Source organism: Chenopodium quinoa, unplaced genomic scaffold (genome assembly GCF_001683475.1).
Source record: "Chenopodium quinoa cultivar QQ74 unplaced genomic scaffold, ASM168347v1, whole genome shotgun sequence".
NCBI lineage: Eukaryota > Viridiplantae > Streptophyta > Magnoliopsida > Caryophyllales > Amaranthaceae > Chenopodium > Chenopodium quinoa.
In genome coordinates this window covers 1561437-1586997 of record NW_018742455.1, presented here as the reverse complement: position 1 = coordinate 1586997, position 25561 = coordinate 1561437, and the positions used below count along the sequence as shown (strand labels likewise).

The 25561-nt window shown below is 35.6% G+C and overlaps 3 protein-coding genes across 7 annotated transcripts; 1 reads left to right on the top strand and 2 right to left on the bottom strand.

Moving 5' to 3' along the window:
* The first annotated feature begins 305 nt into the window (after window positions 1-305).
* On the top strand, window positions 306-8428 carry LOC110718370 (transcription factor TGA2-like). Of its 5 annotated transcripts, none has more exons than XM_021897202.1 (12): window positions 306-448; window positions 1096-1327; window positions 2422-2513; window positions 3436-3515; window positions 3740-3919; window positions 4119-4190; window positions 4279-4338; window positions 4564-4641; window positions 4778-4829; window positions 5841-6115; window positions 6569-6817; window positions 7916-8428. In XM_021897202.1, the coding sequence occupies exons 2-12, from the start codon at window positions 1230-1232 to the stop codon at window positions 8060-8062; spliced, it is 1383 nt and encodes a 460-aa protein (XP_021752894.1). In that variant the 5' UTR covers window positions 306-448; window positions 1096-1229; the 3' UTR covers window positions 8063-8428. The 5 variants fall into 5 exon arrangements, with proteins under 5 accessions (XP_021752894.1, XP_021752892.1, XP_021752895.1 ...); XM_021897200.1 differs by lacking the exon at window positions 306-448 and adding an exon at window positions 455-808; XM_021897203.1 differs by lacking the exons at window positions 306-448; window positions 2422-2513 and adding an exon at window positions 455-808.
* A 1260-nt stretch (window positions 8429-9688) lies between these two features.
* Window positions 9689-14139, bottom strand: LOC110718369 (NADH dehydrogenase [ubiquinone] 1 alpha subcomplex subunit 6-like). The gene is made up of 2 exons (XM_021897199.1): window positions 13836-14139; window positions 9689-10097 (listed from the first exon to the last, which is right to left on the bottom strand). The coding sequence occupies exons 1-2, from the start codon at window positions 14043-14045 to the stop codon at window positions 9912-9914; spliced, it is 396 nt and encodes a 131-aa protein (XP_021752891.1). The 5' UTR covers window positions 14046-14139; the 3' UTR covers window positions 9689-9911.
* A 682-nt stretch (window positions 14140-14821) lies between these two features.
* On the bottom strand, window positions 14822-19651 carry LOC110718368 (peptidyl-prolyl cis-trans isomerase CYP22-like). The gene is made up of 7 exons (XM_021897198.1): window positions 19379-19651; window positions 18976-18999; window positions 18717-18804; window positions 17850-17942; window positions 16800-16832; window positions 16000-16056; window positions 14822-15307 (listed from the first exon to the last, which is right to left on the bottom strand). The coding sequence occupies exons 1-7, from the start codon at window positions 19564-19566 to the stop codon at window positions 15197-15199; spliced, it is 594 nt and encodes a 197-aa protein (XP_021752890.1). The 5' UTR covers window positions 19567-19651; the 3' UTR covers window positions 14822-15196.
* Window positions 19652-25561: the final 5910 nt, after the last annotated feature.

Here is a 25561-nt window from a genome sequence, read left to right as displayed (position 1 = left end):
TTAGGAAAAAAAAAATCTATCAAATGTGATATCTTATATTCTCATTAATGCATAATTTCCTAATGTGAAGTATTATTGTATAAACCACAGATTAGATATTAGTGACGAACAAATTCTAGCGAAAAAGGACGATCTAATCATTTTAAAAGTAAATAAATATTCACTTAGATAATAAATAGGTACTTAATAAAGTAATAAATTTAACTACTTAGCTAAATAGTCGAACAAATAAGTTAATAAGTTCGAACAAGATAAGTCGAATCCAACATCAAAACACATGTTGAAAGTGTACTTTAAACATGAGTAACGAGTCCTTGAAATGTGGATGTTAGGCACTAGAAGACGCATTGAGATTAGAAGGATCCAAACGTTTCCAACTCTCCCTTCCTCTTCTTCACCTCTTCTCTCAACTTAATCCAACAAATATAGTAAAGTATCAGAATCCCAGGTGTGGGTTGCGTTAAGCTTAGCTGTATTCACAGATTTTGCTTGGTGGAATTATAATTTATTTTCTTCATTTTGGGTTTTATTTTTGTTTAATTATTATTATTATTTTTTTTTTTTTTTTACAATTTTACATAAAAGTCAAAGCAGAAGACTGTGAATTTCTCCTAGTCTTCTTGCCTCTTGCGTCACTTGGGCAGCTCTAATTTTTTTCATCTTTCTTCCCTTTTCTTCTTCTGGGTTTACTTTTGGAATAGTTTAAGCTTCTGGGTTTTGCTCAAATTTCAATTTTACTGAATTCCAGCTTCAGATTTTGGGTGTTCTTGGGTAAAATTGTGTTGGGTTTTGTTCGAAATTGTTGGTGGTAATTCTCAATAAATTTTGAATCTTTATACTTAATCTCTCTTTTATTGCTGTTTTCTGAATTGGGTTTTAAGTATTTTCTCTTAAAATTGCTTAATTGTAAGTTGTTTCAGACCAAAACTTAAGCTTCCTGTGGTTTTTGATCTGATTGTATTGATAAATTAGGGTTTTTTGCTTGCTAAAATTGTGGGTTTGGGATTTAGGAACTGGGTATATTAGTTTTTTGGGATTTTGATTGATTCTAGTTTGATTTTGGGGGTGATCACTTTATCTTCTTCATTTGGGCAGTTTTTGGTTCATTTCTGGATTGTTGGGCGCTAAAGATTGTCTCATTTCAAAGGAGTTGTACTATTTATTTGGTTATTTGGAGGTTACTATTCCTGAATTGATAGAGGTTGTGGAGGTGGTGATGATGGTTGTTCATGAGGAGCCAAACAGTGAGGGTTGGAGTGCAAGCTGAAAAGGCGGCTTCAAACGGGATGCCGAGTTTTGATCCTCCGACACCAATATCTAATACACTGTAAATTCATTCATCATCCTTACCTCCTTGATTATTAGCACTTTTTAGTATTGATTTTATTACCCGCTCTTTGCTTTAAATACAAGTCTTGTGTGAAATTATTTGTTGCTCTTGTATGGTTGGAGGAAATCTCAATTCTAATTGGGAAACTTATGATTTACACATTGCCGAAAGTGGCATTCATGGCTCATGATTGGCTTGTCCTTTGTACTTAATTGGCAGTGTCTACACTGCTACTCCTAAATTTTTTCGTCGTATATGAGTTGACTATCACGGAGTTGCTATGCTATATCTTTGTTCCATAAATATGAGTGATTCATTGGCTTCTCAGGGTGGTTTAGTAGTGTATCTTGCTTGTTTTACAGTTCTGTTTCATGTTATGGTGTAAGCTGTTAGATGATTAACTAGATTCTGTAGGACGTTTATTTTTCAATAGTTTCTTGTGAGAAAAATATGGAATATTTCCTTCCATGTAAGTGTTATCATGACTATAGACTCTTGAGAGATTCAATAATTTTGTTTGACAGCAACAAAATTCATTATATTCAAGGCAAATGATGATCAAACTTGTGTCCTGTTCAACTCGTCAAAACATAGCTCAAACTTATTTTGTGGACATTCATAATTGTATCTATTTGCTATCCTTGATTTTCGTGGATCAAGATTTTTGACAGCATTCCTGCTTCGTTCAATCTTTCAGTTATTACCATCATTAAGTTGTGGTAGATGCAAAAGTTTATTGTTTTGTTTTCTGGTTGGTACAAAGGCTTCCATTCAAGTATACAATTTCATATAATGGCTGCCTGAATCGGTCATAGTATGGAGAGAGCTAGCCCTAGTGGTGATGAGCTAAAACCATCCTCAACATGGTTCTTTGACACCTAGTATCAAGGACGATATCTCTTGCTTATATCATTGAGTGATTTTTGAGATAATTAATCTAACTTGCCTGTTGACTTCAATGTGTGTTAGTTGTTGGTCTAATTGGTAACTTGAAGCTCCCTCCCAAAAATATTAAAATAAAAAATAGAATGGTAACATGTAGTTTTCACTTCTATTTCTAAAATCGACTAATTTCATCATTGTGACTACAGTGAAGCAAGCTCTATTTCCTGTCGAGTTTCTGATTTTGGACTTTTGGAGCAAACAAATGGGTTCCTGGTGGAAAATACTGTAGGTCTTAGAAGTAAGCTGTTACCTTCCTTACTCTATCGATTAACCACTTTAAACTTGCATGTCTAAGTTAGAATTATAGGGTTCATTGTTTTGAAAGCCTTTCTAGGATACAAGATGTGGTTAACTATCTATCTTGCTCTTTTCTAGTCAAATGAGAAGCCAATCACATGTTCATACTCATACTTTATTTATTCAGAAAAGGAAGCCACATGTTCGATTTTTACCTCCTACTCGTGCCACATAAAATTTTTGGGCAGCATTTATTGTGTTAACTATTTCCAGGAAGTACTAACACTCTATAAGTCAAATTGTGTTTGGTAAAAATAACCTTCTTTGTTTGCCCCGTTTGTTTTGTTTCGAGTTGCTAGTTGTTTTCTCTCTGCTGAGAAGAAATGGAGAAGTACTGTACTTGAGTACATCAATGGATTGTTCATGTTGAAACTAACTGATGAGGGGCAGGATCAATGGACTAGTTGGTGATATACCTTGTAACCTATATTTTTTCTTGCTGATACTGTCCACTCTCATATTTGAAACTATCAGTGTATGATCTCGAAGTTATGCTGTATAATAATATTATCTTATTACCTCATTGTTTTATGTTTACATAATGGCGACCTTTGGTGTGATTTTATCTTTTTTTCTTCTTCCCCTTTTGTCTTTCCTTGAAGCACTTGTGAACTAATATTCTATTCTGAATCATAGTTTCATTTGCTTTGTCATGTTTGGTACATTGTAAGTCACATTCGAAATTTGACATCATATAATATACACACAAATATATGCCCTTTTGTTTTGAGTATAGGATTCTTCATGGAAATCTTAGTCACAGTAATGGATAAGATCCACAGAAGAACAACCCTATGATAATTGCTTGAGAATTGAAAATTTTGTTGCTCACTTTTTCATTCAGTGAATGTGCTTTGTTGCAGACTCTGTGATTAGCTCAACCATATCAGTTGGGGGTCAAGTTGTTCCATCTGATCCTTTTCATAGCATCTCTATTAAGAAGGTGAATTTGTGCATATACTGATTGCCCTTAGCCTTTTTTCCTCTTTTCAAGTAATGCGTGTCCGAGCATCGGAAAGTGTTCTGCATTGCCCATGTATTTTATTCTGATACACTGTCAGAACTCTGTTGATAAATTTTCTGTATTTATGCATCCCTGTGCTTATTTTGTAGCTTAAAATATGTGTCTTTAGTCTTTGTTTAAATAAAATATTCTCTATCCTACAGGCATCACCAGGTTTACTATATATAAATCCATCTGCTACGCAATCGCAATCCAGTCTACATAAGAATCTGGTTTCTTTTTCTAGTGGTAGTTTGGAAAATTGGGGAGAGTCTAACATGGCAGACGGTAGTCCAAGAACAGATATTTCAACGGATGCAGACACAGATGAAAGAAACAAGAGGGTAATTTTTCATATTCCTTCTGATATAGAGAATCCCGTTGCTAGAGGCCTAATGGGTTTATAAGCTTTCTTCTAATAACTTTAATTTAATTTGGGGAAGTTCAAGTTTCTATGTGATGATCAGACTCATCATTGGATAGCTATATATATTGATGTAACTCATGGCATGTGGCTTAACGCTGTGGTTGCTAACTATGCAGTTTGATATAGTTACATCGGCTCATGCAGCTTCTGATTCGAGTGACAGATCCAAGGAGACTAAAGATCAGAAGGTAAAAAGCTGACCACTACTCTTTTTCCATGCAATCTAACTTCACATGCCTTTATTTTTGTGACACCTTTTTAAAATTACATTTGTAGACTCTACGAAGGCTTGCTCAGAATCGTGAGGCAGCAAGGAAAAGTCGGCTGAGAAAAAAAGTAAGCTATCTATTTATTGTTGCTTATGTGCTTTGAGGCTTGTTAAATCTTGAACGTTTTCTTACTTTTAAGCTTTTATTGTTAGAGAAGGATTCGATGTGTAAACAAGAGTCACAAAGCTGATACAAAATTTTAGCTCAATGTCATTTTATTTTTTTGACCTTTTTCTCACGTTCTTTTATAAATTTTTCTCTCCTCCCTCTCTTTTTTCTTTGTTGGAAGTAGGCATATGTGCAACAGCTGGAGAGTAGCAGATTAAAGCTTACTCAACTCGAGCAGGAGCTCCAACGAGCACGACAACAGGTTAGATCTGGTTGTCTACTTTATTTCTCGTTGATGCTGAAATCTTCACACTAGTTGACAGTAGCTCATATCTTTTTCTTATAGATACTGAAAAACTCCCCTCTTTTTTTTGGTTGTGCTTCCTTTGCATTTTTAGGGAATTTTTATCTCAAGCTCAGGGGATCAAGCCCATTCAAGTGGTGGAAATGGTAAAGTTCATCTCTCTTAATATATGTTCTTGTTTCAGCCTCTCTAGAGGGTGTTCCCTGGATTAGTGTCAAAATGTTATGCTTCAATAAAATGACTGGTGCCACAACTCTTTCAGTTTTATCAGTCATCCTCACATGATATCTGATTTGGCAAATTACCAGGCAGGCCCTCCAATTTTGGGTGTGATGTCTCATATGTATTAATCATTTAATCCCTTTAAACTTTTGCCTTAACTTAGTCCGAAAAAGTAGAGCTATATCAGTATAAGTAGGTAAAACATCAAAAGTTATATAATGATCACAACACGCTCAACTAGTTGATGTAGAATGAATTTATTCTAATGAGTTATGCATTATTGTTGCATTGCAATTATTAATTTATGGAAATGTATCATGAATCTCTGTGGTTCAAATCCCAATTTGGGTCCCAACTTCTCTCAGGATTTGTTGCAGGAAGTATTTTTCTTGGATGAGTTGTCCCTATTGGAAAAGTTTGAACCACACTTATTAATGCCTTATTAATCATCAATGCGTTCTTTCTATCTACTTTATCTGTAAACAATTAGTGACTATTTAGTGGATCATTGTAGAAAGCCAATGTAATACCCACTCATGTGCGAAATGCTAGAAGATTCTGATTAAGTGCATAGAAATACACTTTATTTTTTATTTTAGCATAGAAGTATATTGCCAGCTTAATCACTCTAGAGTAACATAGGGGACCTTGTCTGGGTGAGTGACTCCCTGGCAGTTGAACCATAACATATCAGTGTATGATTCATTATCTTTCTTCAGCTTGCGTAATGATGTTCTTTCTACTTGTGTGGAAGCCTTAGGATCCATATTACATTATTCTTTTTCATCTATTTCCCATGGTGCGTGTTAAAATAAAACCGGAAAATAAGCTGTTTATTTTGTATTTTTTTTTTACTTGATAGAAGGGATCTCAGAGATTCATGGTCATATTCACTATTATAAAAAACAACTGACCTTGTCAATGTCTGTCATCAGCTGGAGCAATGGCCTTTGATGTAGAACATGCTCGCTGGCTGGAAGAGCAAAACCGTCAGATCAATGAATTAAGAGCAGCAGTTAATGCTCATGCTGGTGATGCTGAACTTCGTGTCATTGTTGATAGTGTCGTGGCACATTATGATGATATTTTTAGGCTCAAGTCCAATGCTGCCAAGAATGATGTTTTTCATCTTTTGTCGGGTATGTGGAAAACGCCTGCGGAGAGGTGCTTTCTGTGGCTAGGAGGCTTCCGTTCATCTGAGCTTCTTAAGGTGAGGCATCCTCGGGAATTGTATCTATATTAATTGTAGCTAAGAGGGACATCCAGAGAATTATAGATCGACATCTAACTTCATTTTATGAACATGTTTTTTGGTCACTGATTCAAAGTATGTAGTATATTGTGTGATTTGTATCTTCAGTTATGCTGTTCCTTGATTCTTATCATTTAGTAGTCAAAGTAGCAGAAAATTGTCAAAGCATGATCTTAGAGGCTGAGCAAACTGTTGCTAATTATTATTGTCATTAATTTTGGAGCCTTTTGCACTACTACTTTGGTCCCATTGATTCTGTTATTGTGTTGCTGATTTCAGATGTTCGATGAATTGTCTTAGTTTCAATTTGATACATAGGTGGACTGTATTGTACATTCTGCTACAGATGCTGTGATTTGCTTGATTACAATTTTATGATATTACATATTTAATTGAAGCTCTACTCTGCAGCTTCTTGTAAACCAGCTGGAACCTCTGACCGAACAACAAGTAATTAACATTCAGAACTTGCAGCAGTCTTCACAACAGGCTGAAGATGCATTGTCTCAGGGAATGGAGGCCCTGCAGCAGTCACTGGCAGAAACTTTGTCGAGTGGTAATCTTGGTTCATCAGGTTCATCTGGAAATGTTGCAAATTATATGGGTCAAATGGCCATGGCTATGGGAAAACTTGGTACCCTTGAAGGATTTATTCGCCAGGTAACTTCTTCAAGTTGGAACTATAAGTTTCGCTTGTACTCAGTACAGAAAGAACCTGTCTATTTCAACCTTTTCCCCCTTCTGGTGTGGTGTGGTGCATGTACTCCATATGTTGGATGCAGGGTGGGGTGATGGGAGACAGAAGGAGGGGGGGGGGGGGTGTTAGAAAAGAGCTATAAAATTTCTATTAGGTTCAGATAAAACTTGCTTTGTCTCTGTTATGTCAACTGTTGTTAGAAAAGAAAACAATATACGAAGTACATTCTTTGGGTTTTTTTCTTTTTCTTTTTTTTTTTTTAAAAAAAAAACTGAGGGTTGACTCGGACACGAAGCTTGCTGGTCCAAGCAATTGTTATGCCTGAACCCAAGCTGTATCTTCTAGCTGACCATAGTTTACAACACATCCTCAAATTAAAGGGAAACATCTTTTTTTTTTTTTTGTTTTTGTCATTCTCACTTGCATTCCTTTGATGATTTCTCAACTTAACTATGGCTTTGTTTGCCTGATTGGCATGAAACTTCAGCCGGCGTACATTATTAGGTAGCTGAATTTTCAGCTAAATTAAGCAGGCTTAACTTAAATTAGCAGGTGCTTAACTTAAATTAAGCAGGCTAATAAAGCTGGACAAGGTGCTTGCCAAGGTGCTTAACTTAAATTAAGCAGGCTAAAGCTGGACAAAACGTCAAACTACTGCCTCTAACTTCAAGTAAATTTCAGATTTGTCAAAAAATTTCCCCCCCTTTTCCTGTGGTTTCTATTGCTAAGACTGGCTAGTGATACAAGTAAAAATAATCATTACTGAATGTTGTCTAGCAATTTTCAGTTCGTTCAACAGCAAGTTTTACCAAACATATCCTTGCATTTATCAGCTTTTAGCTTACAGCTAGTTAGCAATTCTTATCAGCTTCTAGCTCTCTGCTACCTTTCCAGCATTTATCCGATTTTTTGACTAATTATACCAAGTATATGTACAATTCTTTGATTCTTAGCTACAGCATATGATCCTTGAATCTTGTGTCAGTATTCCTGTTGTAGTCGCTTGGTAACTTACATGGTAACATATTCCCTAAACATGTGATTTTTCTGTTTTCTGGCAGGCTGATAACTTACGCCAACAAACGCTACAACAAATGCACCGGATATTGACGACACGACAGTCAGCTCGTGCACTTTTAGCAATTCATGATTATTTCTCCAGGTTGCGTGCTTTGAGTTCCCTTTGGCTTGCCCGTCCAAGAGAATGACAACCTTTTAACTCGTTAATCAGGAGTAGCTTTGTTAAATGGCTGGCGCGGGTTTATTTGAGAGATCAGCATGCCAACCCCATTCGTTCATCGGCCCACAAGTCATTGCCTGTGTATTATCAACACCATGACCAACACTGTTGTACCATATTTACTGATTAGAAAGTTGTGAGTTTCTATCATTGTTTTCCGCTTCAAGGAGATCAGTGATGGAATATTTAAAATTGGCTTGTAGTTCTGTTGATGTATTGATTATCATGGGTAAATTATTTGAGAAAATGAAAGTGTTCACACCAAATTTGATATACTAAATTTTATGTGATGCATTTGTAGTTTGGCCGTGTTAAAAAACGTTTTCAGAGTGTATCCAAAGTTGCGTTCATATTTGCTCAGCCAAAACAAAAAAATTGTCAAATTGACAAAATAATTTTGAACTTTTACTTGTCTGCTTATGTTTGAAATTACATTTTAGATGACCCATATGTAGGATGATTGTTAAAGAATTTTGCTTAGATTGGTTTGTCAATTCATTGAGTAAATTGTGGCAATTTACAACTTACTTCAGTCCCTCTTCTTCTTACCTTCACGTCGTTGCCTGATTTTATCAGCAACCACTACAACCCCGTCCCTCTTCGCCTTGATTGACCTCCTCTTCAAAGTTCAAACCATAGCGCCAGTTTGTTTGACGTAAAAATGCATAGGAAGTGAACTTTTTTATGAAGTGGAACTCTCAGAAGCATAATTTTTTGGTTGACAAAATCAAAGAAAATTGGAAATTATAGGAACTTCTACTATATAGGTAAATGAAACTTTTCAAAAAGTTAGAACTTTAACTTTCTATGGTCAACTAAACAACTTGATACATTGGTATGAAATATGAAGTGAATGTGAATATTCCTTATGTTCCAAGTTCCAACGATCATGTACATAGTAGTATTTCTTTCATATGTTCTGAATACTTTCATATTATTAGTCTAGTCTATGTAACCAACTTTCCTATTAGATCAACTTATTATATCAATTCCTTTTAAGTTGAAACCCATCACGAAAAGACAATAAATTTGTGTCCTAAGATTTTATGTCTTCTCCGTATTTCATTTATGTTGACACATTTATTTACATACGAGCATTATGTTTGCCAATGCATAAATTGACTACTGACCTATTGCTATCTTTAACCACTGATGAGACAAAATTAGAAAATTTTGATAATTTAAAATAATTATATATTCTGATAAATCCAACTAGTACCCACACCCACATAAAAATATTTTCTGAGGAAGAGTCAATGAGAAGAGTCCCTCCATTCCCCCACCCAACAAAGTGATGGGAGTTTGATTCCTCACAGCCCCCTTTCCTGTGATAGGGTAGAGGACCCTCCCCATAGTTTACCATTTATTAAAAAATAAAAATATTTTCTTTTACATATAAATTATATTATATGATCAAAGTGTATTGTGTATAAGACCAAAACATATCAACTAAAAGAAATGGAGGTGGTATTAAAATGCTCTGTCAATCATGAGGTATAATTATTTGCACCACGCACTAACTTCTGTCTTACACTCTGATACTTTCTAGGTGCTTGATTTTTATCCAGAATCCAAGGTTTCAAAGAAAAAGGGGTAAAACAAAAATAATTGGCAAAAAATTACACTTTCTTTCTTGTAATATCGATGCCATGATCATTTGAAGAAAAGCAACTGAGATCAAGCATCTAATGCATAATACAAGGAGAGCCAAAAACAGAATTCATATTCTCAGCAGTAACAAATTTTACTACAACATTGTTCTTATTTGGAATGTCCACAACTGGATGCATTCTTTAATGAGCAACGACGAAAATGGCTCAGAAGTAGTTACTTTTGTAGAAATTCTTAAGGAATGGGGAGAAACCTTGCTCTTTGGTACCCAATTCCTGAACAAGTCCATGGTGTCCCACAACATATTGGCCAATCATGTGATGACGCTGCTTTGAATGTTCAACAATGTTTTCCAGTTCCTCCATCCCTTTAAAGATTAACATGTCGATCACCTGCAGATATATGAAACTTGTAAGGGAGACAAAGCAGGTTTAAAACATGAAAGATATTTATCAGCCTTTCCATATAATACAGCTTGGGGTTTATTAGAAATACCCGTATGACTTTTAGCCAGCTTTTTGTTGGTCTTTGGCTTTTAGCTTGTTAATTTGGTCAAATCAAAAAAATTAAGCTGGTAAGTGGCTTTTTCGATGGGTCAATCAGCTACAATGAAACTCTGACTGGAGCAACTAATTCTCTTTGGATTTTAGTTGTTTGACATTTTTCAAAGTATATTGGAACAACTTATTCTTTGGTTTCATGTTGCTAGACCTATTTCACACGATGTATACTACATTTACTATTTTGCCCCAAAACTAGACATTTTTTATACTAATAGCTAACCACAAAAAAAATGGAAATTTGAACCAGCTCTAACAAAAGTCTACTACAGTTCATACAACCAAATTCTCCAGGGTAAAACATAGACTTCCAAGCCACATACTGCATATCGACAACTGGTTTTATCATAAATCTTTAGCGACAAGTCACTACTAGTTGACTGAAAAAACTAATAATACTAATTGGTCAAACAAGACAAAAATGCTTCCGTTGTTGACATCCAAGGTATTCATGATTTTCTTCACTCACATTCAATTGCTTCACTTTTATGACAAATCAGCAACAAAGCTGTACCCTCATCTGTTTGGCATATCTGTTGCCCAATCATAAAAAGCCATGCATCAATCTTCCTCATAACATGTAAACTCTTTCTCTCCCCCTCATTCATAAAAAGCCATCAATCTAATCCAATGGTGTGATCAGACTGACAACACGTAAACTCTTTCTCTCCCACTCATACATAAAAAGCCATCAATCTCATCACTCTATATCTCTAACTGAAAATATGACACAAGCGTGACCACATCCATATACTTGAGCGGTTGAGCCTATGTTCAATACCATTCTGATTCTATTCAAAAGCTTTACACCAGTGACCTAACTTAAATCTTTCAACTTTTTCAAGAGCACGGTGGATGTCAAGACAGAAACGGAAATGGCTGATACTTTGGGAAAATGATAGAGTAAGTACTGAGAATGACATTAACGAAGGTTGAGTAAGATTAAAAATCATCACAAAAAATTAATTGGAAGCTATGGCTGTGACAAAATCTTCAAGGTCTAGGTGAAAACCTGTAGAGGAAAGTTACTGTAGACAGGTTCAAGAGGCTTCCATAGTGAACAAGCACAAAGTGGTATTTTGTCATTGTTCCAAATTCCAATCATGCAAGGCTTTCAACTTAGGACTTTAGGAGAATATGCACTAGTAACAGTCTAAAAGATATAAATACTAATATCAGGTCAAATATGATAATGACATGGAGCTAAGTATCCAAGACTACAAAAACCAGGCAATGCAAACTTTCTTACTCAAGAAAAAATTTAATATGAGGATGACCAACTCTAGGTATTGATTGCATATGAAAATAAACTAACTATGGATGATATCGAGGAAAGGCCCCTTTTTCTGTTTTGGCCTAAAAAACCAGTGCCACTAGATTTTCTAAAATGTGACAGAACTTATAACAAGGTTACCAATGTTGCCATTGAACTCAAATCAAAGCAATTACCACTGATGAAGTACTTTGTGATGTAAGCCCCTTTCAAAGCCTCAATTCACTAAAACAATAGATTTGCCAGTTTGCTTACCAAATGGAGAGAAAATGATGTCATATGCTTTAACACAAATCTTCATGCGCTTTAAATTCCTAATGGAAAACACACGTGTTTTCGAACACCTTGTCTAAACTCAGATATAACACATAATCCTTCCTCCTTTTTTCCTCGGGAAATCCATATTGAGGTCATCCACTTGTACTAACCATAAGTGAACACAAGAATAGCCAGACCCTCAGCTCTTTAGATATTATCAGATATTTTACTGCATCATAGCAAAGGTTCAAAATTCATTTTTCTTCAGCCTTAGAGAGAGCAACTTCACCTTACTAACCTTAAACTATGCAAATCTTGCCATACAAGCCAATGTGTTTGGGCCCCCACTTACATTGTGTATCACCTCAATGAAATCTCCTGAATTTATATTGTCAATTGTTCCCTTAAATAGACCCTAAATCCAGGAAGGCAGGAAATGACCTTAAATTATAACTCAACCTAACCCATCTCAAAGTCCTTAAAATTACCTATTCGAAATTGGGATAATTCCACTCAAGTAGTGTCAGAGTCACTCAAATCACACAACCATCAAGTTGTGACGCTTCCAAGGATAACACCCCCTCTAGATCATTAACATTCCTCCTCAATTAGTAACAAAGTTGGCCATGAAGAAACAAAGCATCTAACCACGAGATAAGGGCGTTGGTCCGTTATAGGAATTAAGTTCCTCAAAGTTTAGCTTCAAAAGTTCAATGATATGACTTCCCAGTCGGCCAGTCCCCATGCCAAAGTTCTTAGAAAGCAATCTATTATATGTATTTGGTAGAGTAGTTGCTAATATCAACAATCCCCATATCACAGTAATTCTCTATAGTTGCATTAAGAAAAAAAATATATAAATAGAGAAAAGGGCTACAAAAGCACTAGGTTCACAAATTAAAAAAAAATTACAATACAAGTGTCCTGTCACCTGATGCTTAAGAGTTGTAGGCCTGAATCACCTGAGAAATTGCTATTTCAAAAGGCTAAAAGCAAAAGAGAAGGAAATTCTATATTCTAATCATTAAGGTGGAAACACTATATGCACCTCTAAACACTACTTTTGAGGAGTATATATTGATGTAGTTCCCTAAATTAAGTTTTTCAGATTAGCATTGTTGAAAACCCGGAAAAAAAAAAAAAAAAAAAAAAAAGAAGCTTAAATTGACCTCAATTCTCATTGCCTTAAAGTGTTTGAATGGAAGGAAAAAAGTTTATTTTCATTAAAGCCTAACAAGCGACAACTAAGGGGGCGTTTGGTTCAAACAATGGTATGGGTTTGGAATGAGGAATGAAACCTAGGTGGTACGGGGTTAGAACTTGATGCTTGATTTCATGTGTTTGGTTTTTATCTAGGAATGACAATTTCTTTTTAATTTTAAAATAAAGGTATGGGTTTGAGCCATACCCACCTCCTTCCTTGGGTTTCAAAAACCCATACCTTGAGGGTTTGAAAAATGAAATTTCTAGAAACAAACACAATGTATGGGTTTTGGCCATTACAAACCCATACCTTATACCTAATATGCTTGAACCAAACACCCCCTAACTTCGACGTTCTCTATTTCCAAAAGCTATTTGGTTATACAATCATCCCTAATAGCTAACAAACAATCTTCAACACTAGAAATCATAACTTATAAGCATTTGCAAAAGATGAAACTGCCAACATTTTGCAGCAAAACACTATATCCAAAAGATGGCAAAACACAAGCCTCTAATTGGTTAATTTCAATCCCTAAAAACATACGAATATTTAAAAAGACGTATACTTCAGGCAATCATTCAATCTTCCAACATCTTAAGAGCATTCCAACCCCATTAACTAATCACATTTGATCATACTCAATCCCTAAAATTGAAATCACTAGCTAACAACCAATGTCAATTCTTTAACAAACCCTAAACCCCTAAAAGCACGAGAATCTTCAAACAATCAAACAAAACAGCACAATCAATGTAACAAACGATATAATAACATCAAAATAAACCCTAATTACACAAAAACGAAGATGAAAATCAAATAATTGAAAAATAACCTTAGGATCTTTAACATGAGAATTCTTTCGGATCTGAGAAGCAATGGTGGAGCGAAGCTGAGAGATGGTGGCGACATCGTCGAGATTGTAGATATCCATGACAGTAGGAAGTGCTCGGCAGGCTAATTTGAAGAAGTCGAAGACTCTTTTACGAGCTTCTTCGAGATTGGCTGAGTTTGGGGGTACCTTTGCTCTCCAAATCGCCGCCATTTTTGGAGCTCGAAAACAACAATGTCGGAGGAGAGAGAATGAGAGAGAAGAAGAATGGTGGGAGGGGTACTGGGTTAGATTGACTCAGAGTTTCAGATTCTGGGTCTCACTTTTCTTATTTCCTGTAGTCTTCTATTCAGAAGTATACGACGTCGTTTGGTTATTAATTTCATGGGTACGACGTCGTTTGGTTCAGAATGCATTATTTTTTATTTTTTAATTATAAATTTGGGAGAATTTCTAAATTTGCCTATGAATTTAGATTAATCACATTTTTCATCTTTCAGAATAATTCAATTAAAATGAAATTTGTTGTAAATTGAAATGCATAAAATGGATATACGTTTGTCGTCATTCAATACCTTATGCTTGATTCCGTCGCAAAATAATTAACACATTTGAACTTCAACCATCTTTTATTATTATATTATATAAAACAATGGAGTAAGTAAGATATTAGATTTATCTTAATGTATATTATTGGATTATAGTTTTATAAAGTATAACAGTAGTAATTTTATACTACGTATTAACTTTTTTTTTTTTTGACAACTACTATGTATTACGGAGTAACTTTGACCATCTATTATTGCAATTACCGTATTTTAGAATGCTCACTCATGTCAATATAAATGTCCCTTCCAAAATTTTTCAAGACCACAGCAGGTCTTTGGTTCACAGTTGTTACAGTTCCCGGTACAGCAATTCTGTAATATTGACACAGCTGAAATCAGGAGGCCATGGCTGAAACAAGCACAATGTGAGACATAGCATTATGAAGCCTTTATCATTCTATGCTTGCTTCTTTTGGACAAATAAAAACTCTATAATATTGCTTCTTTTTCTTTTTTTTTTCTTTTTCTGCAAGATCGCAAGAACTACAAAACATAACTTTTAGCATTATTTCTTATGCAGCTCAGCAAGTATATTCAATGTCCTTCCTGGGAAGTGTTTAATGTTTTACATCGAAGATTAGCAAAGAGTGAACCTAATCCTGACAGAAAATCGAAGCTCGCAGAAGTAATATTGATACTCCCATAGTCCCATGTTGATTGATCCTAAACATTGTCAACTAGGGTAGTTTTCCATTCTTATATGAACATAGTATCCAGGTCAGCAGATTACAATAGCCAGCATATAACTCCAATGCTCTACATTTCTCCACATTCAGCGATAGCACATGGAAGTTTAGGACGGTTGTTTGGTCCAGTGGCAACATTCTCAATTTTCCTGACAACCAAAAGGCCATCTCCTAGCACTCTCTGCAAGGGAAGGGAGTCATACAGTAAGTCAACAAAACAATTCAGAAAAGGATCTAAAGGAAACAATAGAGTTGAAATTTCAAAACATTCCAGTCAGAAGTTATTTTAAAAACATAAATCACTGCTTGTTCCCTTTTGGCGAATAAGAAAAAAAGAAGGGAAAGGGATGAAAAGTAAAGGGACACTACTTAGAGAGATCAAGACTTTAAAAACTAGGAGGCCAAGCTGTTGGACAGACTCATAAAAGAAAACATACAGTACAAAGTAGTATGTTTCTAAAATCACTTGAAATTCCACAAGAGAACATGTGAAAACCGCTACTTGAGCTCTAAGCTTTAAAAGCATCACCATGAAAAACTATCATACTGATGGACACAATTTAATGGACACCAATTGAATTAAGCCCACAGTAAATGACATCTGAAGTTCAACCAAGTTAAAAAAAGTTTAACAAACATGTAAGAACATGGAGCACAAACGGTTTCATCTTCTCTTGCTTTTGGAAAACTTAATTCAGCTTTTAGCAGCATGCAGGCTGACTGGAAAATTGATAATTCAAATTCGAGAGATCAGTTATAACTTTTAATCATGTTGACTGAAACACCAATGTGCCATACTGCTATGAACACCGATCTACACGCATACAAAGAAAGGTTGAGGGTTTAAGCTTTTAAGGAGAGCAGGAAGCTTACCCCAAAAACCACATGCTTATTGTCAAGCCAATCACATTTTGCACAGGTCACGAAGAACTGCAATAACACAAAAAAAAAAAAAAAAAAAAAAAAAAAAAAAAAAAAAAAAAAAATCATATCAGTTCAGCTGCTGAGAGAGAGAGAGGGGGAGGGAGGGGGGGGGGACTATTCAAGGATATGAATGTGAGCCTGCATGAAATATGCTCATTATTATTACAGGATCTTGACTACAAATAATTAACCAGACCAATGAGAATTAGAGCAAGGCGTCTAATAGAAATCCTCCATGGCTCACCATAGAGAGAGGAAAATATGGTCAAAATCGAGATACTCCGGTAATGAAAACAACTGTCCTCGTCAATCATAGATCAGCTTATCTAAAAGTCAAATCCAACTGATCCTAGTTATCCCTTACCCTTTTATCAAACATTTGGATGATTCAATTTATCTAAAATCTTTATCTTATGTCCTGTAAATGACTGGGCATTCAAGGGTTTATAGAAGTAATCCAATGTGGAATACAGTTACAAGAACCAGACCTCTTTTAATTTATCCAACAACATAATTACAGTAGCCAAATATCTAGTGATCGCTGGCAAAAGTTGTCCATTATTAAAAAAAAAAACATAGAAATGACTCATCAAAGATAGCCATGGGCCCATGAACAGAATAATTTTACAAATAAAGGAACCTTTATTTTCCTCGCTCATATTTGCATACAAGTATACAACTCCATGAGAGGCATTTAGTATATATATAACAAAGAGTGCAGCAAAAAAGAAAGGGTACAGAAATATTACCTGGCATCCATTAGTATTTGGTCCACTATTAGCCTGTAGCCAAGGTAAAAGAAACAATCAATTGAAATACAAATCTGAGTATATCAGTGATTTACAATGTAATAAACAGGTAAGAGCCAGATTGTCAACAAGAAATCAAGGATGTTCTCTGCCTTAGAATCAATGATAAAGGATGCGATTCCTGACAATCCCAAAACACACACACACACACACACATTCAGCAACATGACAATGAAGTTTTATACAGATGAGGCACACTTAAGAAGACTATATTCTTCCCCATCTAAACTTGTCGTTACAAGAAGAAAGTGAAAAGCCTCGCCTCATATTATTGCATATCAAGTTGAAAAGGCTCACTATTCGTTTAGGGACATTCCAAAAAACATACAGCAGAGGAGGTTCCATAGACATATGAAGGTCAACTCTAGAGTATAAGACCAGGATGTTTAAATCCCTAGATAGCACCACAACCAATTCACACCAAGACAACAGCACACTCCCCACCTCCTTCACCTCCAAAAAAGAACTATAATCAGTTTGTCTCCCCCCCCCCCCCCTCCCCTGATTCCAAAACTCATAGATCAGCAAGAAGTCAAATTAATCACTGCTACAAGTCTCAAAACATCTCCTACTAATTTCTGTATGCAATGTCTTGCGATGGATTTGAAATGGTTTTATTTAGCCACATCATCCATTTATTCCCAGTCGTAGCTTTCTAAAGTAAAAGTATTTTGTAACATAACCCATGTGAAGTGGAGTTGTGGAAAACCATAATTTTGAAATAAAAAATATGAATTGACACACACCATGAGCTTACCAACAAAAAATTATAATTTCATGCAGATAACCAAGTGAAACTAAGGCAATTACTAGTATACATGAAAGATAGGCTGGACTAGCAAGGAGCTAGGAGAAATCCATAATAAAATGCATATCATTGTATGAGAGAGAATTGGAGCCCATTTAAAGATACATGTGATATTCTTTTAACGATTGTAATTGAGAAAGAAAAGAATTCAAAAGCTTAAAAGAAGGAAAGAAGAATAATACCATTGACAACAAACCAGGGCCAGTGTGTTTTGCAATGAAATTTTCATCCTCAAACTTGGTCCCATAGATGGAAACACATCCACTACCATCGCCCTAGGAGAAATCAGTAACGTCAAAACCTTACCAGAAGAGAAAAAGAAAGATGCTATACACTACAATACAACAAAGAACCTTCACAAGATTTAAAGGAGACATATAGTCAAAGAAGAGCAAACACACCATTCTGCAATAGATATGGTCTCTCATTTAAAAGAAAACTTTAGCAAATAACAGAAATATGCCATGCTAGTTTCAATATCATTGCACAGAGATGGTATGCAAGTCAAAGTTATCTCCTCGTATGATAAGGCAATATCAGAAGGAACAACCTTAATATTCATTAGTTATCTCCTCGTATGATAAAGGCATAATCAGAAGGGATAACCCTTTTATTTTGGTTTGTGCAACTGTAGGTTAGGTATTCAATGGAGGAGATTAAGGAGGACTCATGACCATTATATAACTTCTTGAATTAGAAAATTTTCTTTTCAGCATAAGAAAGTTATAAGAAGACCAAATATAAGAAATAACAGTTCTTACTCAGCCAGAAAGGTAAAAAGCAACAGTTTCTTGGGTAAAAACACTTGATCTCTTAAGAAATTTGTTTTCCAGTATAACACATTCGTTATCTAGCATCAACATCAATGTTCCTTCATATTCAGATTACACACTATCACATACGATGGAAGTCATTAGCCACATTTCTAATTTCTTTAATTCCCCCACTCATCTTTGTGTGTGTGTGTGTGTGTGCGCCTTTTGGAAGAGGGGAGATGGTAGGATACCGCATCGAAAACAATGCTTTAATGAACCAAGAAGCTGACATACCTTCAAAAAATCACCAGCTTGAATCATAAAATCCTTAATCACTCTGTGAAACTGACATCCCTTATAACCAACAGGCAATCCATTTTTCCTGCAAACTCAAACAGACAATGCAAGCAGATTTAATCAAAGCAGAAAGCGTACGAAATGAAGCAATTAAATGTTATTTTCAAAGGCTGCACCCCTTCAGTACCCATAAGGCCATAACCCCTTAAAACAGTCCCAAAATTAACAAGCATTGATTTAATCCATCAGAAAATACCTGTATTCGCCGGTACAAAACTGCCTGTAAATCAAGGAACGAACAATGATCAGAGAAGTCACACCAAAATAACTAAATAAGTATCAACAAAATTATGATCCTAGGCAATGCAGTACAATACGTAAACAATGATATTAAATGTTTAATTATTTAACTGTTAAATCTTTGTTCATAGCCAAGTAGTTCAACTTTACTAAGAAGTTCAAAAGAAAGAGTTTATCGCAAAAATACTAGGTTTTCAAGCTTGCTTATCTAGTCTATGCAACGAAATCTTCACAAATTGATAAAAATTAAGCAATTGAAAAGCACAAAATACCACAATCAATAAATTGAACCCAGAACAAACCCATCAAAAAGAAGATAATTTTGAGCTAAAATCAAATAATTGCAAAAGATGGGTAACCTAAAATTCTCAGCAGTTTTAGGGCAAATATCAGCAAAAAGCTCCATTTTGATGCGACCAGCAGGAATAGAACCAATGGTGATGTCGAAGAAGACGATGGGATTTTTGGGATTGGGAGGTCGTTGGTGCCATTCCACCACCGTTGCTGCGGCGTTGTTGTTGGGTGCTGCTGTTACTGTCGCCGCCATTGTCGGGTTTCTTAGAACTTCAATGGAAAACCCCAGATAAACCCAGGAAATGAGGGGCTCTTTTTTTTTTTTTTTTTTTTTTTTTTTTTTTGATGCAAACGAGGGGCTTTTTTTTTCCTTTTACCTTGGTTGCGTACTTGCGGGAGAAAATTTAATCATGAGCATATTTTATTGGAAAAATTAGAAAAAATTGATCAATTTTGGTAGAATAATCCCAACTTTGGATTATTCTAGAATAATTCGAACTTTGGGGGTCTTTATTTTCTTCAGTCCTAATGACCGGTTACCTGTTGAGAAGGTTAATTTTTTTTTTCTGTTTTTAAAAGCCATGTGTCAGCTTGTCTTTGGTCAAAAAAAATAAATTTAAAAAATAAAATAAATTAAAAATTAAAAATCAAAAATAAAAAATAAAAAATCCCCCCCCAAACTACCCGTTCCCCCACCGAAACCACCCCCTCCCACCAGCCCCTCCCCAGCCCCCACCCCGAAACTACCCCCACCCTGCCGGAAAAACCCCCCTTACCCCCCGACCACCACTCCCCACCGTCGAAACACCTCCCCCTCCCTTCCCCACCCACGAAACCCTCCCCCCTCCCCTTCCCCCACCCCGTAAACCCTTCCCCCCTCCCTTCCCCGACCCCGTAAAAACTCCCCTCCCCTTCCCCCACCCTCGAAAACGGTCGGAAATTAAGCCCTCTTGCCGTTTCCGGCCGTTATCGAGGGTGGGGGAAGGGGAGGGGGTAGTTTTTACGGGGTGGGGAAGGAGGGGAGGGTTTTACGGGGTGGGGGAATGGAGGGGGAAGGGTTTCGTGGGCGGGGGAAGGGAGGGGGAGGTGTTTCGGTGGGTGGGGAATGGTGGTTGGGGGGTGGGGGGAGTTTTCCGGCTGAGTGGGGGGTAATTTCGGGGTGGGGGCTGGGGGAAGGGGTGGTGGAGGGGGTGGTTTAGGTGGGGGGAACGTGGTGGTTGGGAGGGATTTTTTTTTTTTCTGATTTCTGATTTTTTTTTAATTTAATTTTTTTGGACCAATGACAAGCTGACACGTGTCATGTGACCTCTTATTAAAGGTTGTTGACTCTCGTTGACCGGTTTGGGACTGAAGAAAATGAAGACCCCATAAAGTTCGGATTATTCCAGAATAATCAAAAGTTGGGATTATTCTACCAAAATTGATGAAAGTTGGGATTATTTTTTCTAATTTTTCCTATTTTATATTGGTTATTGATATAGTAACATTTCAACCATTTTTGCTCATCAATTTTAGATGAATGCTGGGCCCACGAGATTACTGTTCATCATGAAATTTGCTTATCCTATGAGCAAATTCTGAAATGCTCACGAGCATTTTTCATTATCCTCATTGGTGTTGTACAATTTCTACCAAATTTGCTCACCATTTTTGCTCATGAGAAAAAATAAATGCTCATTGATGTGAGTGCTCTTAGCGATATAGGTAGTGTTTAGGTAGCTTTTTTCAAACATTAAAAATTGTAGCGTTTAGAAGTAGCGGGTAGCGATTGGCAAATTTTAATTACTTTTTATATAATATTTATATCAATTTTGATATATTTTAGTATTGCGATCGCTACTTTTAACAAACACTCATACTATAAACCATTAGTTTAACAGCTAATCTCTATCCACTACTATTGACAGCTACTCGTTACCTTAACAGCTACTCGATACTCGACCGCTAAAAGCTACCCGTTACCGCTACTTTTGCCAAACAGAACCTAAGAGTGGGTTGAGATATGATCAAAGTCATTCTCCTTACCATAAATTTTTAAAATTATCGTAAGTCATTCTCCTTAATTAACATAATTTTTTTTTTTTAAAAAAAAAAATTAAAATTCTCTAGATAGGTATGTAGTTAAATTAGCTTGATCCCGAAGTAAATAATTTCATTTTTCTAAAAACACAAAATTTACTATAAATAAAGACCTTGGAGTCCAAGCATTTTCTCATGTATATATAATATCCATATCACCATATGAACATTTCCCTCATCACACCAAGAAAACAAAAAGAACAGAGGTATCATTATCAAAATTCAAAAATGCAAATATTTGTCAAAATCTTAAATGGAACCTCTAGATAGGTATGTAGTTAAATTAGCTTGAGGTAAAACCTAGCAACACCATTGTCGATCTCAAATCGACGATCGAGGTGAAAGAAGGGATTCCGATGGACCAACAACGTCTTATAATGGGCGACAAAGAGCTAGTCGATAACAAGGACGATTACGAGGATTGCTACGAACGTACCTTAGCAGATTACAACGTCAACAAGGACACAACCCTCCAACTTACCTCTAGACTAGTTAGTGGTTTTCATTATTTATTGATTTCTGCTAAATTAAGAAAATTGGCGTACGAATGCAACTTAAAAAAAAAGATATGTCGCAAGTGTTACGCCCGACTTTCACCTCGTGCTACCAATTGTCGTAACAAGAAGTGTGGCCATAGTAACCAACTACGTCAAAAAAAGTTGCCTCGATTTTTTCACGGTATTTTAAGTAATAATACAAGTACTACCTTACTCTCTTATTATTTGCAATAAAAGATTTTTTAATGTCTCACATATAACACTTTTTTGGAGTTAATACAAATTGAAGGTACTAACGTTTGCCAATAGTTGCAAAGAGAGTACTAACGTTTCAAACGTTGCAAAGAGGGTACTGAATCCACTATTCCAGGTTAATAATCCGGTTGCAATTGCTTATAACCGGTTACTTCCTATTTCCCTTTAAAAAAAATAAAAAAAAAGCTTAATTGTCCACTCAGCTGTACTTTGGGAAGTGAAAAGCCATCATTACACTGACAATGACGCGATTTTTGGAAGGTGAAAAGCCTTTTTATTCACTCTTTCACCCCATTGGCTTCCTCATTACTTTCATTTTCAGATAAAAACCAGAGCATTTCATTCCAAAAAAAAAAACTCGTACTTCCTCTTCAAGAAAATCGCCATTAATGTGGGAGTGTAATTGTCCATCTTCCTGCAAGAAAGCAAAGTTGGCTGAGCTTCAATCTACTCAAGGTATATTCCCTTTTTTTGTCTTCACCTTCTTAATTTCGCCATTGATGGTGTTGTATGCTTGTTCTGTTTTTTTTTTTGGGCGAATTTTGTTTGAAAGTGATTTTTCTTGTTTTAGTTATCATGATCTTGTATTTTGTTTGCGTAATTCTGTTGATGTGGGTGATTATCAAAATTGAATTGTGTTATTGTTGGGTAAAATTTCTTGAGAATTATGTCTAGGGTTTTGGCTTACTGAAACAGAGTAGGTTTTTCCATGGAAAATACCTTGTCTAACTCCATTAATTTACCTAGGTATGGACGCTCTTTCCGTTTCTCACCCAATTTTCAGCAACCCCGATTTGCTTGTGGTCCATGTCTTCTCCAAGCTGGACTAGGGTAGTCGGGATAATGTGAAGAAGGTCTGCAGGAAATGGCGTCTATGGTGGAAGACCCGCCACCTAGCCCGACTCCAACCCTTTTTCGGTCCCAGGGCCTCTGTCAACGAGTGGATCCTCAACGACCTCATCTACAATGATGGTCGTGACTTTCATGCCTGGATCAACAATGACATGACAGTCTATTTTGATGGCTTCCCTCTGCTCTTCAAGGAGGATGTGTAGGTTGTTGTTGTTAGGTTGGGTGGGGGGTATGTGCAGCTAGATGGCTTTTGGGGTTAGGAGCTGCTAGATTTAAGCTTGTTCTTATTTTTTTTTTTTTAAGTTTTAAGATATGAATTGTAGGAGTGCATTGTCATGGTTAAGTAGGTTTTTGTTGTTAATGTGACAAATCATTTATAATCTTTTGGGATTTGTCACTACCATGACAATGCTTAGGTTGAAATGGATGGCTTGGCTTATATAGCCATTTTGTAATGGAACAAATGTATATGTATGAATGAAGCCATTCCTCTTTGTTGTGTTGTTATTATTATGCACTTATTTTATCATGAATCAAATGCTATGATATGCTTATTAAGAGAGTGCTTATTGTGGCAGAAAATATGGATGAATTAAGACCATGTTTAGTTGTACATGAATTAAGGAGAAGACATGAATTAAGACCACTTTATATTTCCTGTAATTTTTGTAACTGCTTCTTCTGATTTTTTTTTTCAATAGATGCAAGGTGGAGAAGATGGCTATGGAGATGAGTATATATGGAAGTCAGTTTTTTTGGAGTTGTACCAGCTATAATTTAACTGATAGATTTCTTGAACAATGGCAAACTTTAGTCACCTCTTTAATAATGTCAGAATTTTAATTTTTTTTTTTTGTTTGGTTAACCTGTTGTAGAAGGTCAATTATGTGGTGAGTACTCTATCTGCAACGTTTGAAACGTTAGTACTCTCTTTGCAACTATTGGCAAACGTTAGTACCTTCAATTTGTATTAACTCCACTTTTTTGCAAATAGAAATGTAGGTAGTATAATAAATTTTTTTATTGTTTCTTTTGGATATAATTTGAGATACCTTGTGAACTTTCTAATGTTAAAGTTACGGTTAATATTTACATATTGTTAATTATGTGGTGTAAATATCTATTGAGAATATTTAAATATTTTCCAATAAATATATTCTACTGCAACAATTTGATACAACCAACACTAAAGCTTATATCAATGATTATTGAGAAAAAGCCACCGGAACCACCCATTTTTTAAAAACCGGGACCAGACCTGAATCTCCCGGTCCGGTTCAGGTATGGGTTCTGGTCCGAGTATTTTTGTACACCCCTAGTTATGGCTATTCTAATTTCTAAGTTAGACTATATTTCTTGATGTCGTTTGGTGTAGATCAAATTTGGTAAAATCAGAGTTCAAGAGACGTGGCTTCATACTCATGGGCAAATTATCTTATCCCTTATTAATTAATTAATGCACTAATCTTTGTTTAAAAAAAATTAAACAAACATACATTCGAGTTGGGTAAAAATAAATCGAGTTGACACTTGAGTTGGTATCTAATTGGGTTAGCAATTAGTTGAGGGTCACAAACTCACAACAAATCAACTCGATAATAAGTTGGGTTAATCGAAAGTTAAATCGGGTTGTAATTTGTTTTGGATTCCCATCGGGTTGAGAGCTAGTTTGGGTTCAAATCATTGTTGAATTAGATGATATCTTCCCTAGGCAACTTTTTATCAATTGCATTTGTTAGCCTTGTATGTTTTGCAGTCGTACGTTTTTTCGAGTTTTAAAATTTTGGTTGGTGTTCATCATTTTATCTAAAGCAAATTTAACTCACACTCCTATTAATCGTTGAAACTTGTACAGAAGTATCTTATTTTACAAACAATTACAAGCAATCAATGTCAAAGACTAGGGGTGGGACTTTTCAAACCGAACCGTAAAACCGTCCGTTATCGAACCGAACCATCACGGATCGAACTGTTTATAAACCGCTAGTTTTAAACCGAAAACCGATCTGAACCGTATAATGTCAAACCGAAACCGAACCAAACCGATTAATGTTAACCCGTTACGAACCGTAAACCGATAACAAACCAAACCGTTTATAAACCGAAACCGTTTGAACCGATTAATGTTAACCCGCTAACTGTTTAAACCGAACCGATTATAAACCGAAACCGTTTGAATAGTAGGAAAAAAAACCGTTTAAATCGAACCATTTACAACCCGCTAACCGTTTACACCAAACCGTTGTAACCTGTTAAGCCGTTTAAACCGAACTATTTTCAAACCGCAACCCGTTTAAACCGATCCGATTACAAACTGTTTAAAACAAACCGTTTACAACCCGTTCCATTCAAATTGGACTATTTACAGCCTTTAACAATTTGTTAGAATTCCACGAATACATTTGATGTTTAATGTAGTTTAACAGTACAATTTTTTGTACGTATAATTATTAATTTAAATTTATAAATTTTTTTACTATTATAAAATTAAAATTATATTCTTGCATTACTAAATTAGGAGTTATAAATTGAATAAAAAAATTATAAAAAATCTGGCCACCCACC